Here is a 14981-nt window from a genome sequence, read left to right as displayed (position 1 = left end):
GACGGCATAAGACGAGGGGTGCCGAGACGAGAATATATATAAATATATATATACATATATATACATACATATATATATATATATATATATATATATATACATATATATATATATATATACATATATATATATATATATATATATATATATATATATATATATATATATATATATATATATTTTTTTTTTTTTTTTTTCAAATAATTTTTTTTTTCAATGTAAGAATTAAATTCTTTATGTTAACTAGATAAATAGGCTAAATAAGAAACATGTTTTCAGTTTTCCAAAACTACCGTGTCAATTGTTGTGTGAAATAGGCTGCATTTCACCTCCAAGCCACCATGCGTCGCCCATGAGCGCGTGTTCTACTACTACAACCCAGCTGGTGGAGAAGAAGCCAAGGTGTGTGCAACATCACGTGATGTCAACAGCCTGCCCTGCCCTGGCTGAGTTAACAACAATTATCTTTAGCTAGCAGTAGCTAGTAGCCTACCATGCCGCCGAAAAAAGGCTGAAGCCGCCAAAGGGGTTTACAAGCCTTGATAACTTCGGTTTTGTAAAGAGACAACAAACTGCTAACGGACAACAACCTGTTAGCGAGGCAGCTAGCTGCCAGGTCTGATGATGATGATGATGATGATGATGATGATGTGACAGCCAACGTGGATAACGTTACCGCGGCCGCCCGGACCTGAACCCGATGCTGCTGCTCCGACCAGCAGCATCATACACCTGGACAGTTCATCAGATTCAGAATTCGCGCGATGACGAGGCAGGAGAACCGGATGAGGACGCGGGGGATGCAGGCGCTGCTACTATTGCGCAACCACCACCATGCTGGGGACCCAGTCAGTGGATAACATGGAAGGCAAAATACCCCTGGTTGTTTGCAAAGGAGGGGTGTATTGGATGCCTTACCTGTAAACATGCCAAGACACTCTTACAGAAGTCATTTGGAGCGCATTTGGCCGATTCCTGGATGAATGGGACTCACTGTAAGTAGCACTGCTCCAATGTTGCTGCTTATTTGGTGACATATGTCACCAATTATGCTGCTCGTATTTTGATCAATGTGTAGCTTTTGCATTTGGACTGGATTTGACAGATGTGGGAGAAAGTGTTTACTTGGGGTTGGTGCAAAAGTTTATGCTTATGACTGGAGAGCAGGAGAGAGAAGAGACCTGGAGAGGTGAGATGACTAGAGAGCAGGAGAGAGAAGAGACCTGGAGAGGAGATGACTAGAGAGCAGGAGAGAGAAGAGACATGGAGAGGAGATGACTAGAGAGCAGGAGAGAGAAGAGACCTAGGAGAGGTAATGACGAGAGAGCAGAAGAGAGGAGAGACCTGGAGAGGTGAGATGACTAGAGAGCAGGAGAGAGAAGAGACCTGGAGAGGAGAGGAGATGACTAGAGAGCAGGAGAGAGAAGAGACCTAGGTGAGGTAATGACGAGAGAGCAGGAGAGAGAAGAGACCTGGAGAGGAGAGGAGATGACTAGAGAGCAGGAGAGAGAAGAGACCTGGAGAGGAGAGGAGATGACTAGAGAGCAGGAGAGAGGAGAGACCTGGAGAGGAGAGGTAATGACGAGAGAGCAGAAGAGAGGAGAGACCTGGAGAGGAGAGGTAATGATGAGAGAGCAGAAGAGAGGAGAGACCTGGAGAGGTGAGATGACTAGATAGCAGGAGAGAGAAAAGACCTGGGGAGGAGAGGAGATGACTAGAGAGCAGGAGAGAGAAGAGACCTGGAGAGGAGATTACTAGAGAGCAGGAGAGAGGAGAGACCTGGAGAGGAGAGGAGATGACTAGAGAGCAGGAGAGAGGAGAGACCTGGAGAGGAGAGGAGATGACTAGAGAGCAGAAGAGAGGAGAGACCTGGAGAGGAGAGGAGATGACTAGAGAGCAGGAGAGAGGAGAGACCTGGAGAGGAGAGGAGATGACTAGTGAGCAGGAGAGAGGAGAGACCTGGAGAGGAGAGGAGATGACTAGAGAGCAGGAGAGAGGAGAGACCTGGAGAGGAGAGATGACTGGAGAGCAGAAGAGAGAGGAGAGATGACTGGAGAGCAGAAGAGAGAGGAGAGATGACTGGAGAGCAGAAGAGAGAGGAGAGATGACTGGAGAGGAGAGGCGAGAGAAGAGACCTGGAGAGGAGAGGAGATTACTAGAGAGCAGGAGAGACCTGGAGAGGAGAGGAGATGACTAGAGAGCAGAAGAGAGGAGAGATGACTGGAGAGTAGAAGAGAGAGGAGAGATGACTGGAGAGCAGGAGAGAGAAAAGACCTGGAGAGGAGAGGAGATGACTAGAGAGCAGGAGAGAGGAGAGACCTGGAGAGGAGAGGAGATGACTAGAGAGCAGGAGAGAGGAGAGACCTGGAGAGGAGAGGAGATGACTAGAGAGCAGGAGAGAGGAGAGACCTGGAGAGGAGAGGAGATGACTAGAGAGCAGAAGAGAGGAGAGACCTGGAGAGGAGAGGAGATGACTAGAGAGCAGGAGAGAGGAGAGACCTGGAGAGGAGAGGAGATGACTAGAGAGCAGGAGAGAGGAGAGACCTGGAGAGGAGAGGAGATGACTAGAGAGCAGAAGAGAGGAGAGACCTGGAGAGGAGAGGAGATGACTAGAGAGCAGGAGAGAGGAGAGACCTGGAGAGGAGAGGAGATGACTAGAGAGCAGGAGAGAGGAGAGACCTGGAGAGGAGAGGAGATGACTAGAGAGCAGAAGAGAGGAGAGATGACTGGAGAGCAGAAGAGACACGAGACCTGGAGAGGAGATGAGACTGAGACTTTTCTTTTTGCAATTATTGACAGTTTTTTGTTCTAAAAAGATGCTGCTACTGAAATATGCTGCTGTTAAGTGCAATTTGTTTTTCATTCATAAGTTCTTGATTACCCGTGCACATTTGTTTATATAGCCTAACACACTGGCGCTAATTTTTTTTTTTTTTTTTTTTTTTTTTTAATCTGAGGGGGCAACTGCCCCTGATGCTTAGAGCCCACTACACTGTTTACACAGCCTGTGATGCTTGTTAAAGCCATGATCATTGTGGGATTATTACACCTGAGAGACAGACAGACCTGGACTCTGTACTGCACTCACTGTCATTGGCTGCTGCTATAATCGTATACGGTTATTGTTATTTTATTTTTGTGTTGAGATGACAAGTTTTGCACTGTGTTTCGAAGTGATAATAATAATAATAATAAGTTCAGTGTTTCTGCCTGTGTTGCTGTCTGTTGTAGTGTAATTATAAAATGACCTAAAGGGAGAGCAGGTCACCAAGTGAGTGAGAAAAGGAAAAATACTGAATAATTACATCACTACAGTATAATCCTAATGTTAATTTAAAATGAGATATTCATCTAAATATGGCTAAAAATCATCCACGCCCTCACGGGCGCCGAAAAAACGGCACCGTGGGAAAAAATAAATAATTTTTTTTTGGAAAAAAATAAAAATAAATTTGTGTCCCCCTTATTGCAAACTCGTTCCGGCGCCACTGGCCTAACATTATTTATTTATTTTTATTTATACAAATATTTGTGATTTTATGTTTTCTCTCAAGCCCTTTTTCCACATGCGCTTTGTACCGCAAAATGACCGGAACGTGGTCTAATGCCTGCATGTGAGAAAGTCGTCGTGCCGGTATAAGCGCGACCCCGTCATCGCGGAGATTTCACCAGTTTGGAGCCAGTCAGAAGAGCGGTATGCGCGATAGCGGACTCAAGTAGAGAACGGGTCCAGTCATTTCCCGCGATACTCTCATGGGCGAGGTGTACACACGTTGCTTAATGTTCCAGTGGGCATAATCTAATCATTCGCGCACATTAAAGCAAACTGGCGAAATGATCTTGTGATAATAAGAGCAGTAGCCTATGTCAGCTTCATGTGTGGGTGTGCTGATTTTCCCCTCTCTCCTCTCTGCTGCCTGCTCGTCCTCCTCCTTCAGTGACAGCCCGACAGGGACACAGACGAAGCAAATGCACGAAGCGAAATGTGGAAGTATTTTGCTTACGTTGCCGACAGCGAAGTAAGCCCGGACACATCAAACGAAGCCAGTCTGTAAAAAGTGCTTCAACGCGACGCAGGTGAACGGATAAACAAGCAAACTTATTTCACCATCAAGAGTTTTGCCGACACGTCACTCCCCACCCGCTCTGCAGTGCCGCCCCGCCCCCCAACATACAGGCAAATTCGCTGCAAGATTCTCATATGCGAGAGCCAAGGTGTGAAGGGAAATGTCCGATATTGACTTACAGGTAATTTTCCGGTACGCATGTGGGAAAACGGCTTCAGAAACAAGGAGATAAATACAGCATAAATGCTGCTGTTAAGAGCCATAAAACTATTTCTTTTTCATTCATATTTTTTTTTGTTAGTGTTTGATTTATAAGTGCAGAGATAAATAAGTGCAGAGTTAAATAAATGTTTATTTAAAAATTAAAGGATCCACTGCAACACTGAAAATGACTTACTGATATTTATTTATTGTGAACAACGCGTTTCGCGTGCAGCTTCATCAGGTTCACAGAAAATGCCATTGGCACCCACAGGTGAGTTAAATACATTAGACACGGTCACATGACCAATTATGACAGTCGTCTTTTTTAAAGATACAAGTTACAAAACAAGTTTTTCAAAAGAATGAAAGGGATTTACCAATATATCACAATTATGGCAGTTAATTTACATAGTATATCAAATATATTTTATGAAGATATAAGATTTTTCAAAGGAAAAAATACATTAAGAAAAGTACAGAGTTAATATTCAGTTACAGAATGAGAACTTGTATCTTTAAAAAAGACGACTGTGATAATTGGTCATGTGACCCTGTCTAATGTATTTAACTCACCTGTGGGTGCCAATGGCATTTTCTGTGAACCTGATGAAGCTGCACGCGAAACGCGTTGTTCACAATAAATAAATATCAGTAAGTCATTTTCAGTGTTGCGGTGGTTCCTTTAATTTTTCAATTTATGTTTTTCCTGCAACCGACCAGCACCTGATCTTTCTACTGGCTGTGCACATGGGAATCCTCTCTTCACCAAATGTTTATTTAAGTTCAGCAATTTTGTCTCATTTGTCAAATAATCAGATGCAAATAAGTAAGATACCATGGCATATATCGGAGGTGAGTGAGAAAAGGAACAAATATTGATGGTTAAAGGATGGGTTTTCCGTGGGGAATATGAATATATATTAAATCTCACGCCCCTAAGGTTTTCGAATCCGTTGAAATTTTTGAAATTGGAGGTTTACTCACAGAGATATCAACCGAAATCCACTCTGTGTGTGGGGGGGGGTGGTGGGGGGGAGGTGCGGGTGCGGGGACTCGAAATACTACATTTCCCACAATGCACTGGGCTCGCGTGGCCTTCGTTTTTATGCCCACCCCTCAGGCATTTGGCTGATATCAAACTCCAGTAGGTGGCGGTAATGCACATATATGTTTGCCAACCGCCATAAAACTCAAAGAAGAAGAAGAAGAAGGCTTCGACAATAAAATATACAAAGAACAAGAAATAAATCGAAAATAAAATTGCCTCCAAATTGCACCAAATGTAAACGGTAGTATATATGTCGGGAGATGTCTTCATAAAAAAAAATTCATGCAATTTAAGGCATTTTCGTAGGAGTTACGCGCATCTGATGTTGTAACTATTTTCTGTAAAAATGTGTAAAAACGGGTACATTGCTCAGCGTTGATTTCGTTACTTCAACCCACCTACTACTAGATGTAAAATTTGACGAGCTTTCCAATGCCGCCAGTCCCGTGTCGATTAGTGCTTCCGTTCCCGAGATAATGGTCTCTTTGCAAGGAACTATGGGAAGCTAATATTAGCTACAGCAGGCTAGGCGGTTGAAAAGATGGCTGCCTTTTGGTTTTTGTCAAGGCCTCTGAAGGGGCGTGGAGGACCTCTAGAGGCGGGACCATGGCCAACAACAGTTGTAGTTCATAGGTGCACGACTTCCGCAAGGCGGACTTGGGCCAGATGACGCGAAACGCGTCGGCTGGCCCAAAAAATATGTGAGAGATGCTTGATATCTCTGGGAGTGAAGCTCCAATTTCAAGAATTTCAACGGATTCGAAAACCTTAGGGGCGTGAGATTTAATATATATTCATATTCCCCACGGAAAACCCATCCTTTAAGAGTAAGACTGAATAATGACATCACACAACAGTCTAATCCTAATGTTAATATAAAATGAGATATTCCTTTAATCTGGCTTCAAACGGCCACAATTTGAGCAAAAAAGCACCCTTTGGGCGTTGCCGGAAAAAAAACGCGTCCAAATTTTCTCCGGCGGTGCCGCCACCAAAGTTGGGGGGCCCCCATAGTTATAACTGGAACCCTGGTCCCCATGCAAGTGGATGGGAATTTTCCTTTTTGGGCTGCATGGTGTCACGTGACTTGCAATACAGGGCTTCGCCACCATGTTCAAATGGCTTCACAGCCCGGTGCTATTCCTTGGGGCTTGGCTCTGCACAGCTAAATCTGCAGCCTAGATATTCAATCTACAGATTGCCTCAGGGACAAAAGAGTGATGGAATCTGTTCCTGCTACATTTTGGGAGGCTGAACCTGCGTCCAGAGGGAAAGAGGCTAAACTCAGCCAAAAGAGGATGCAGGAAGGAGCTCCTCCTGAGGAATGTCCTGAGCTTTCTTGGTCCCTCTTTTCTGATAAATGTGACTAAGAACATTTAGGTCAATGCTAGGGCTGTGAATCTTCACTGGCCTCACGATTCCATTCGATTACGATTCAGAGGGCTACGATTCGATTCGATTACGATTATCGATGCATCTCGATGCATCTTAAATCGATGCATCACTTTTTTCCGCAATACATGATTTATTTTTTCTCACTTTCTTTTTTCTCACTGTGTGTGGCTACTTTTAAAATAAAAGTGCATTTGGAATTGCATTATGATCCATAATTAAAATAAACAACTGCATGTACTTCCATTATATTTTATTTGATTATATATATATTTTTTAATAATCGATTTTTGACATTTGTGAATCGATGCAGAATCGTGCACGTCCGCATCGCGATGCATCTTATAATCGATTATTTTTGACACCCCTAGTCAATGCCTGTGATTTCAGCGCACACTTTCACAACTCCATTGAGCAGGTTCTTCTGTCTCTTGATTTAGGTTGAGCAGGTTCTTCTGTCTCTTGATTTAGGTTGAGCAGGTTCTTCTGTCTCTTGATTTAGGTTGTTGCCCAAACAGCAAATGAGAGCAAAAGTAAGAACAGACTTAATACATGATGCCTCATATTAGTCCTGCTCATAATCCATACAGCTGTATGTGACTGAACGCTGGAGGAACAGCGGATCGTGTGTGTTTCTCATTTGTCTTCATCTGCGCAGCACATTTGACTCGGCACAGTCCCTCCTGTGTGTTAGAGAATGAGGAATGTTCCTCTCCTCTGGAAGCGAGCGGGCTAGCCTGCGTGCTAACAGCGCCTTCAGGCTGTGTGGAAATACACGTTAACGCGAGCGCAGAGCCCAGCACCCTCTGCCCGCGCTCAAATCATTCTCATTCTGCTGGAAGAAAATTGATTTTTGCACGATTTGATTTGTCCCGCTCGACACTCGCATTCATCAACACGTTAATTTCCCTCCCTGGGTGAAAGAGTTCTGAATGCTAATTACTCTTTAAAGTGCGTTTGGTACTGCTGAAGGTGGTGAACTCGCTCCGTTGCCTCCCCGAGCCAAAATGATCTCATTAATCACAAGCAGAGAGAGAGCAGAGCAAACTACAGCAGGCTGGACATCGCTCTGCTCACACCTGTTGGACCACATCCATCTTAACTCGTGTTGTTTGCATTCTGCAGTAAGGGAACGATAACTTGTCTCCGATCACTCACTGAATGACATCACTGATGACATCATTCACTGATGACCAGAGGTTTGTAGTACTCAAGTGCAAGTAGTTGAGTAGTTTTTTGAGGATCTGTACTTTTTAAGTATTTTTATAGGACTGTAATGCTATACCTTTACTCTTACTTGAGTCATTTTAATAATATATATTCTACTTGGACTCACCCTGGACAATAAACTCAGTTTTGATCAACACACCACTGACATCCAAAAACGCAGCCAGACTCTCTGCCAAACGCCAACTACATAGAGCACTCTCTGTCGCACCTCACCTGTCACCACTGTATAACAGCATCATCCAACCCCTCCTACTCTACTGCTCACCCTGCTTCTTCACCATGCTAACATCCACAACCCCTCCTACTCTACTGCTCACCCTGCTTCTTCACCATGCTAACATCCAACCCCTCCTGCTCTACTGCTCACCCTGCTTCTTCACCATGCTAACATCCACAACCCCTCCTGATCTACTGCTCACCCTGCTTCTTCACCATGCTAACATCCAACCCCTCCTACTCTACTGCTCACCCTGCTTCTTCACCATGCTAACATCCAACCCATCCTACTCTACTGCTCACCCTGCTTCTTCACCATGCTAACATCCAACCCATCCTGCTCTACTGCTCACCCTGCTTCTTCACCATGCTAACATCCAACCCATCCTGCTCTACTGCTCACCCTGCTTCTTCACCATGCTAACATCCAACCCATCCTATACTCTACTGCTCACCCTGCTTCTTCACCATGCTAACATCCACAACCCATCCTACTCTACTGCTCACCCTGCTTCTTCACCATGCTAACATCCACAACCCATCCTACTCTACTGCTCACCCTGCTTCTTCACCATGCTAACATCCAACCCCTCCTACTCTACTGCTCACCCTGCTTCTTCACCATGCTAACATCCAACCCCTCATAATCTACTGCTCACCCTGCTTCTTCACCATGCTAACATCCACAACCCATCCTACTCTACTGCTCACCCTGCTTCTTCACCATGCTAACATCCAACCCCTCCTGCTCTACTGCTCACCCTGCTTCTTCACCATGCTAACATCCAACCCCTCATAATCTACTGCTCACCCTGCTTCTTCACCATGCTAACATCCAACCCCTCCTGCTCTACTGCTCACCCTGCTTCTTCACCATGCTAACATCCAACCCCTCCTGCTCTACTGCTCACCCTGCTTCTTCACCATGCTAACATCCAACCCCTCCTACTCTACTGCTCACCCTGCTTCTTCACCATGCTAACATCCAACCCCTCCTACTCTACTGCTCACCCTGCTTCTTCACCATGCTAACATCCACAACCCAATCCTGATCTACTGCTCACCCTGCTTCTTCACCATGCTAACATCCAACCCATCCTGCTCTACTGCTCACCCTGCTTCTTCACCATGCTAACATCCAACCCATCCTATACTCTACTGCTCACCCTGCTTCTTCACCATGCTAACATCCACAACCCATCCTACTCTACTGCTCACCCTGCTTCTTCACCATGCTAACATCCACAACCCATCCTACTCTACTGCTCACCCTGCTTCTTCACCATGCTAACATCCAACCCCTCCTACTCTACTGCTCACCCTGCTTCTTCACCATGCTAACATCCAACCCCTCATAATCTACTGCTCACCCTGCTTCTTCACCATGCTAACATCCAACCCCTCCTGCTCTACTGCTCACCCTGCTTCTTCACCATGCTAACATCCAACCCCTCCTACTCTACTGCTCACCCTGCTTCTTCACCATGCTAACATCCAACCCCTCCTACTCTACTGCTCACCCTGCTTCTTCACCATGCTAACATCCAACCCCTCCTGCTCTACTGCTCACCCTGCTTCTTCACCATGCTAACATCCAACCCCTCCTGCTCTACTGCTCACCCTGCTTCTTCACCATGCTAACATCCAACCCCTCCTACTCTACTGCTCACCCTGCTTCTTCACCATGCTAACATCCAACCCCTCCTACTCTACTGCTCACCCTGCTTCTTCACCATGCTAACATCCAACCCCTCCTACTCTACTGCTCACCCTGCTTCTTCACCATGCTAACATCCAACCCCTCCTACTCTACTGCTCACCCTGCTTCTTCACCATGCTAACATCCAACCCCTCCTACTCTACTGCTCACCCTGCTTCTTCACCATGCTAACATCCACAACCCCTCCTACTCTACTGCTCACCCTGCTTCTTCACCATGCTAACATCTAACCCCTCCTGCTCTACTGCTCACCCTGCTTCTTCACCATGCTAACATCCACAACCCATCCTACTCTACTGCTCACCCTGCTTATTCACCATGCTAACATCTAACCCCTCCTGCTCTACTGCTCACCCTGCTTCTTCACCATGCTAACATCCACAACCCATCCTACTGTACTGCTCACCCTGCTTCTTCACCATGCTAACATCCACAACCCCTCCTACTGTACTGCTCACCCTGCTTCTTCACCATGCTAACATCCACAACTCCTCCTGCTCTACTGCTCACCCTGCTTCTTCACCATGCTAACAGCCATGCACAAACTCACTGATCACACATAATGCCTCAAAACTCATTGGACTCCCCACCCAGAACCTCTCGGAGCTCAATAAGAAAGCCCTCCAGCAACACGCAGAGCACTCAGCATAGAGCAAGACCCCTCACACCCCCTCAAGTCACTCTTCTCACTCCTTCCATCTGGCCACAGCTAACAGGTCTCTGACCTGGAAATGAGCCCGCTTCAAAAAGAGCTTTGTGCCATCTGCCATGGAGGCACTGAACAAGGTACAAAGACGCTGAATGTAGGTGTGTTACATGTTGTGTGCGGGTCATAATGTGTATATATATATATTTATATATACATATATATATGCATCTAGGTATTTCATCTATTTATGTACTTATGTGAGGCCGAACTGTGAAATCAAATTTCCCTCAAGGGTCAATATCCGGCTCCCTTCAAAGAGCTGTCACTATCCTGCAGACCGCCTGCTGTCTCTCTCGGCCTGATCCACACTGACACCCGCGGGTGGGGGTGGGGGTGTCATTCAGGAGCGGCAAGGCGTGACGCTGAGGTCAGGAGGAGCACCATACGTCTCCACAGCGCCTGGACCACACGTCTCCACAGCGCCTGGACCACACGTCTCCACAGCGCCTGGACCACACGTCTCCACAGCACCTGGACCACACGTCTCCACAGCGCCTGGACCACACGTCTCCACAGTGCCTGGACCACACGTCTCCACAGCACCTGGACCACACATCTCCACAGCGCCTGGACCACACGTCTCCACAGCACCTGGACCACACGTCTCCACAGCGCCTGGACCACACGTCTCCACAGCGCCTGGACCACACGTCTCCACAGTGCCTGGACCACACGTCTCCACAGCGTCTGCCTGGACCACACGTCTCCACAGCGCCTGGACCACACGTCTCCCCAGTGCCTGGACAACACGTCTCCACAGCGCCTGGACCACACGTCTCCACAGAGCCTGGACCACACGTCTCCACAGTGCCTGGACCACACCGTCTCCACACCGCCTGGACCACACGTCTCCACAGCGCCTGGACCACACGTCTCCACAGCGCCTGGACCACACGTCTCCACAGTGCCTGGACCACACGTCAATATTCGACCGGATCGGCTCTGCTGACTTCCTTTCCAAACTTCACCAAAGTCAGCCGGTCAAGTCCTCCGAGCCCCCGCCAGACTGCAGGCATCTGCTGCACGCACGCGCACACACACACACACACACACACACACACACACACACACACACACACACCACACACCACACACACACACACACACACACACACGTTCCTGACCCAGACAACAACAGTCAGTCACAGACTAGAAGGACACTCCACCCATGGCAATAGTCCAGCCCGCTATATGACATGCCACAGTTGCCAGTGCAACCAATATGTGTGGATATGATTATTTCCAAAACTTCAATACATTTAATTGAGATAATAAGTGCATAATGCATTTATGCATGGACACAAGAATACTGATGGTTTTGGAAGTTGTGACAGTCAGCCTGCTATCATTGAGTGGTGAGGGCCTCCCATCGTTTGTCAGGAGGGTTCGTTAGCCCACTGGTCCTCAAACTTTTTCATCTCAGTTGGACCCCTAAACTGACCCAAATTAGACAACAGACCCCCATCTGATAAGATGTTTCCTCTTTAGATGTTTTATTACAGAAAGTGTATGAAACCCATGACCAGACCAACATAGTCATACATTCTGTCACTGTGTTACTTATGGATGGAATTATAATGAAATTATAAATCATCCCCCTTTTTGCTTGGGACCTCCTGTAACCCCTTCAAGGACGCGTGGGGGTCCCCAGACCCCACTTTCAGAACCAGAGTTAGCGATAGCTATAGCAGCAGTCAGTAGAGCACCTGATGTCCCCTACGGTAGGAGAGCTTGAGACGGTCTGTGGCTGGTGTGTCTGTGCGCACGTGTGTGTGTGTTTGTGTGTGTGTGTGTGTGTGTGTGTGTGCACACATGCAACGCACACTTAGCTTGTTAATCGCTTGTTAATTTTGGAAATCAAAAATCCATATTTTTCCTCTTACCTGTGGTGCTATTTCTCCAATAAATCGTTTTGGTGTGAGTTTCTGAGTTTTGGATATAACAAAAGAAGGTGCCATTGTCTGCCTTCTCTCCAATACAATGGAACTGGATGCTGTGTAAATTACTTAGATTGAAAGTTATGAGATTTGTTCTTTTTTGTATGGAATGATTAAATTTGTTGAAGTTGAAAATTATTATCAAACTCATGATGCTCTTAGCAAGTTTTTATCCTATTAAAACCACATTGGATATTTAGCTTTATTTAAGATATTAAATTGATACTGGACTCTTGATTTTTTCTGACTTGACTTGCTGTTGTACATTTAGACATGAGACTTGATGACATGGACTTGACTTGGACTTAACCCCGCCCCTCTCTGTCTCTGCAGGATCCAGCCTACGCTGCCTTCCTATTGGATAAGCTCCAGCGGCTCCAGTGTCCCCGGCGCGGTCGGCATTTTGCAGCTGCACACGCCCGCTGCGAGCACTGTGGCTCCGCCCCCCAGCAGCTGAAGCACCTGGCACTCCATCATGCGCTGGGCGACAGCAAGATGGCGCCGGTACGGTGGCCCTGAGGGTCAAAACAATGCAATTTCAGAAAACACAACGGCAAAAGATAAAACAATTCAACATTTCGGCCGCACAAAACGGAAAAGGTAGGTAGGTAGGTTACTGATTGGATGTAACAGGAAGCGGAACCAGAGCAGAGAGATGTGTTCCACTGTTTCAAATTAAGAGAAAATAACACTTCCGGTTTGGGCGATTAGCCTTCAAAATAAAAGCATCATATTTTAAACATGTATAAATTCTGTTTGGAACCAATTTGTATTTAATAGTCAAATTCAATAAGCGAACACCCATATTGTTTGATGTCAAAATAATGTAAAATCCCATATTATGTGCCATTGTTAACTATAAATGCTGCATATATACTTTTTGATACAGCCATTGCTCTGCTCCCGCTTCCTGTTACCTTGAGTGACAACGAATACTTCCAATCAGCAACGAGGAATAGAGGGCCTACCTTTTCCATTTCCTGTGAAAAATGTTTTTTTTTAAATCTTTTGCTGTTGTTTTGTGAAATTTGTTTTATGAAATGTGTTTTGTGAAATGTTAATTTGTTTTGTGAAATCTTGTGTTTTCTGAAATGTGGTGTTTTGACCCTCAGGGCCACCGTACCCCAGGCCCAGCCCCCCACGCTGTGTTCCTGGAGGAGGAGCTGCCGGCAAAGCAGCAGCGCCGCCGAGGCTTGTATGACGAGCCCGGTTGGGTCCACAGCTCCTACCTGGGAGGGGGCGGGGCCTGTGGGCCGGGAGAGGGCGGAGCCTCTGGGCCGGGAGGGGGCGTGGTTCTGGGTGCCCAGCACTACCTGGAGGGAGTCTGGAGGGTTTCCTGTGCCGCGACGCCGCAACGCCATACGACGGTAAGAAGGGCATCGACTGGCGAGGGAGGGGGTGTGGCCTAACCAGCCCACCCACAACGCACGACTCTACCAAACCCCCATAACCCCCACCCTCTGTTTAACATCATTAGCCTACTTTACCTTTAATATCACAATCAAAATCATATCCATAATGTTTAGTTATGGTCGTCGGAGCACAGAGCCAAGTGAGCTAGCCGATATGGACAGAGATGTATAACAGCTACTGTATAACAGGCAATTGGCATGTGAAAAATGTAGTCCTAGCAGGAAATACAGAGAACTACTAATACTAAGAATACTAAGAACAATCAAAACCAGAACAATAAAAATGTCTTCATCACCAACATCTTCATCATCGGCCTCATTATTTCCCCTCAGCCCCAAACCACTGCAGTCTCCCGTCGCCCTTTGATCTCTGAGGAATCTCTCGCACCAAAATAGCAACATGTTACACACGGCGGCATCGAACACGCGTGTTTCAAAGCTCCGTACGTGTCACCAGCAGCGAGAGACAGAGGGGGGGACACGGAGCAGGAAAACATGTCTCTCTGAGTGAGATCCAAACTGGAGCTGGCGTCTGTCTCAGCGAGAGGCTTAACGAGGAAGCTAGCTGTCACTTCCCACGGTTAGCTTCCCTTTAACGAGGACGCTAGCTGTGACTTCCCACGGTTAGCTTCCCTTTAACGGGAATGTAAATATACTGTGTGTGTGCTGCAGTGGAGCAGACTGCTGCTGTGAGGAGGAGGAGCAGCAGCTGTTATCTCTCTCCCAACTCCCACTCCCTTTTTTCCTCATTTTTCGACACGGCGAGAACGTACCCAGCAGCTTGTGTTACGGGTTAAGTCCGAATGTTTTGTCCGAAATTGTCGCGCGTTTTAAAATAGCTACGACCTCATGTCACTCATGTTCACACACTGACTCGGAAACGTCTGTCCGTCATTCAAGTTTTCGGAACGGGTTCGATTTTCTGCGTTTTCCGCAATTTTGCGAGCTGTTTCGTTTGTGTTTTCAGATGACAGATTAAGAAAACACGTGCGGGGGGTGGGGGCGGACTGTGTGCAAAGACCTTCATGGTTAGTCAACTAAAACAA

At 46.6% G+C, this 14981-nt stretch overlaps 1 protein-coding gene across 1 annotated transcript in view; it reads left to right on the top strand.

Annotated features, from left to right (window-relative positions):
- Nucleotides 1-764: 764 nt before the first annotated feature.
- The window catches only part of LOC310782407 (kinesin-like protein KIF26A), a gene marked incomplete at both ends in the record, with an annotated part of 63162 nt that continues 48945 nt past the window's right edge, over nt 765-14981 (top strand). Inside the window, 4 exons of the mRNA XM_083643067.1 lie at nt 765-848; nt 11007-11558; nt 12857-13027; nt 13636-13890. Coding sequence (XP_083499193.1) covers nt 765-848; nt 11007-11558; nt 12857-13027; nt 13636-13890 — 1062 coding nt within the window. The remainder of the gene's footprint in view (nt 849-11006; nt 11559-12856; nt 13028-13635; nt 13891-14981) is intronic.

This window comes from Poromitra crassiceps, assembly GCF_964638095.1.
Source record: "Poromitra crassiceps genome assembly, chromosome: 9".
NCBI classification, from domain to species: Eukaryota; Metazoa; Chordata; class Actinopteri; order Beryciformes; family Melamphaidae; genus Poromitra; species Poromitra crassiceps.
This window is presented reverse-complemented; position numbering and strand designations above follow the sequence as displayed.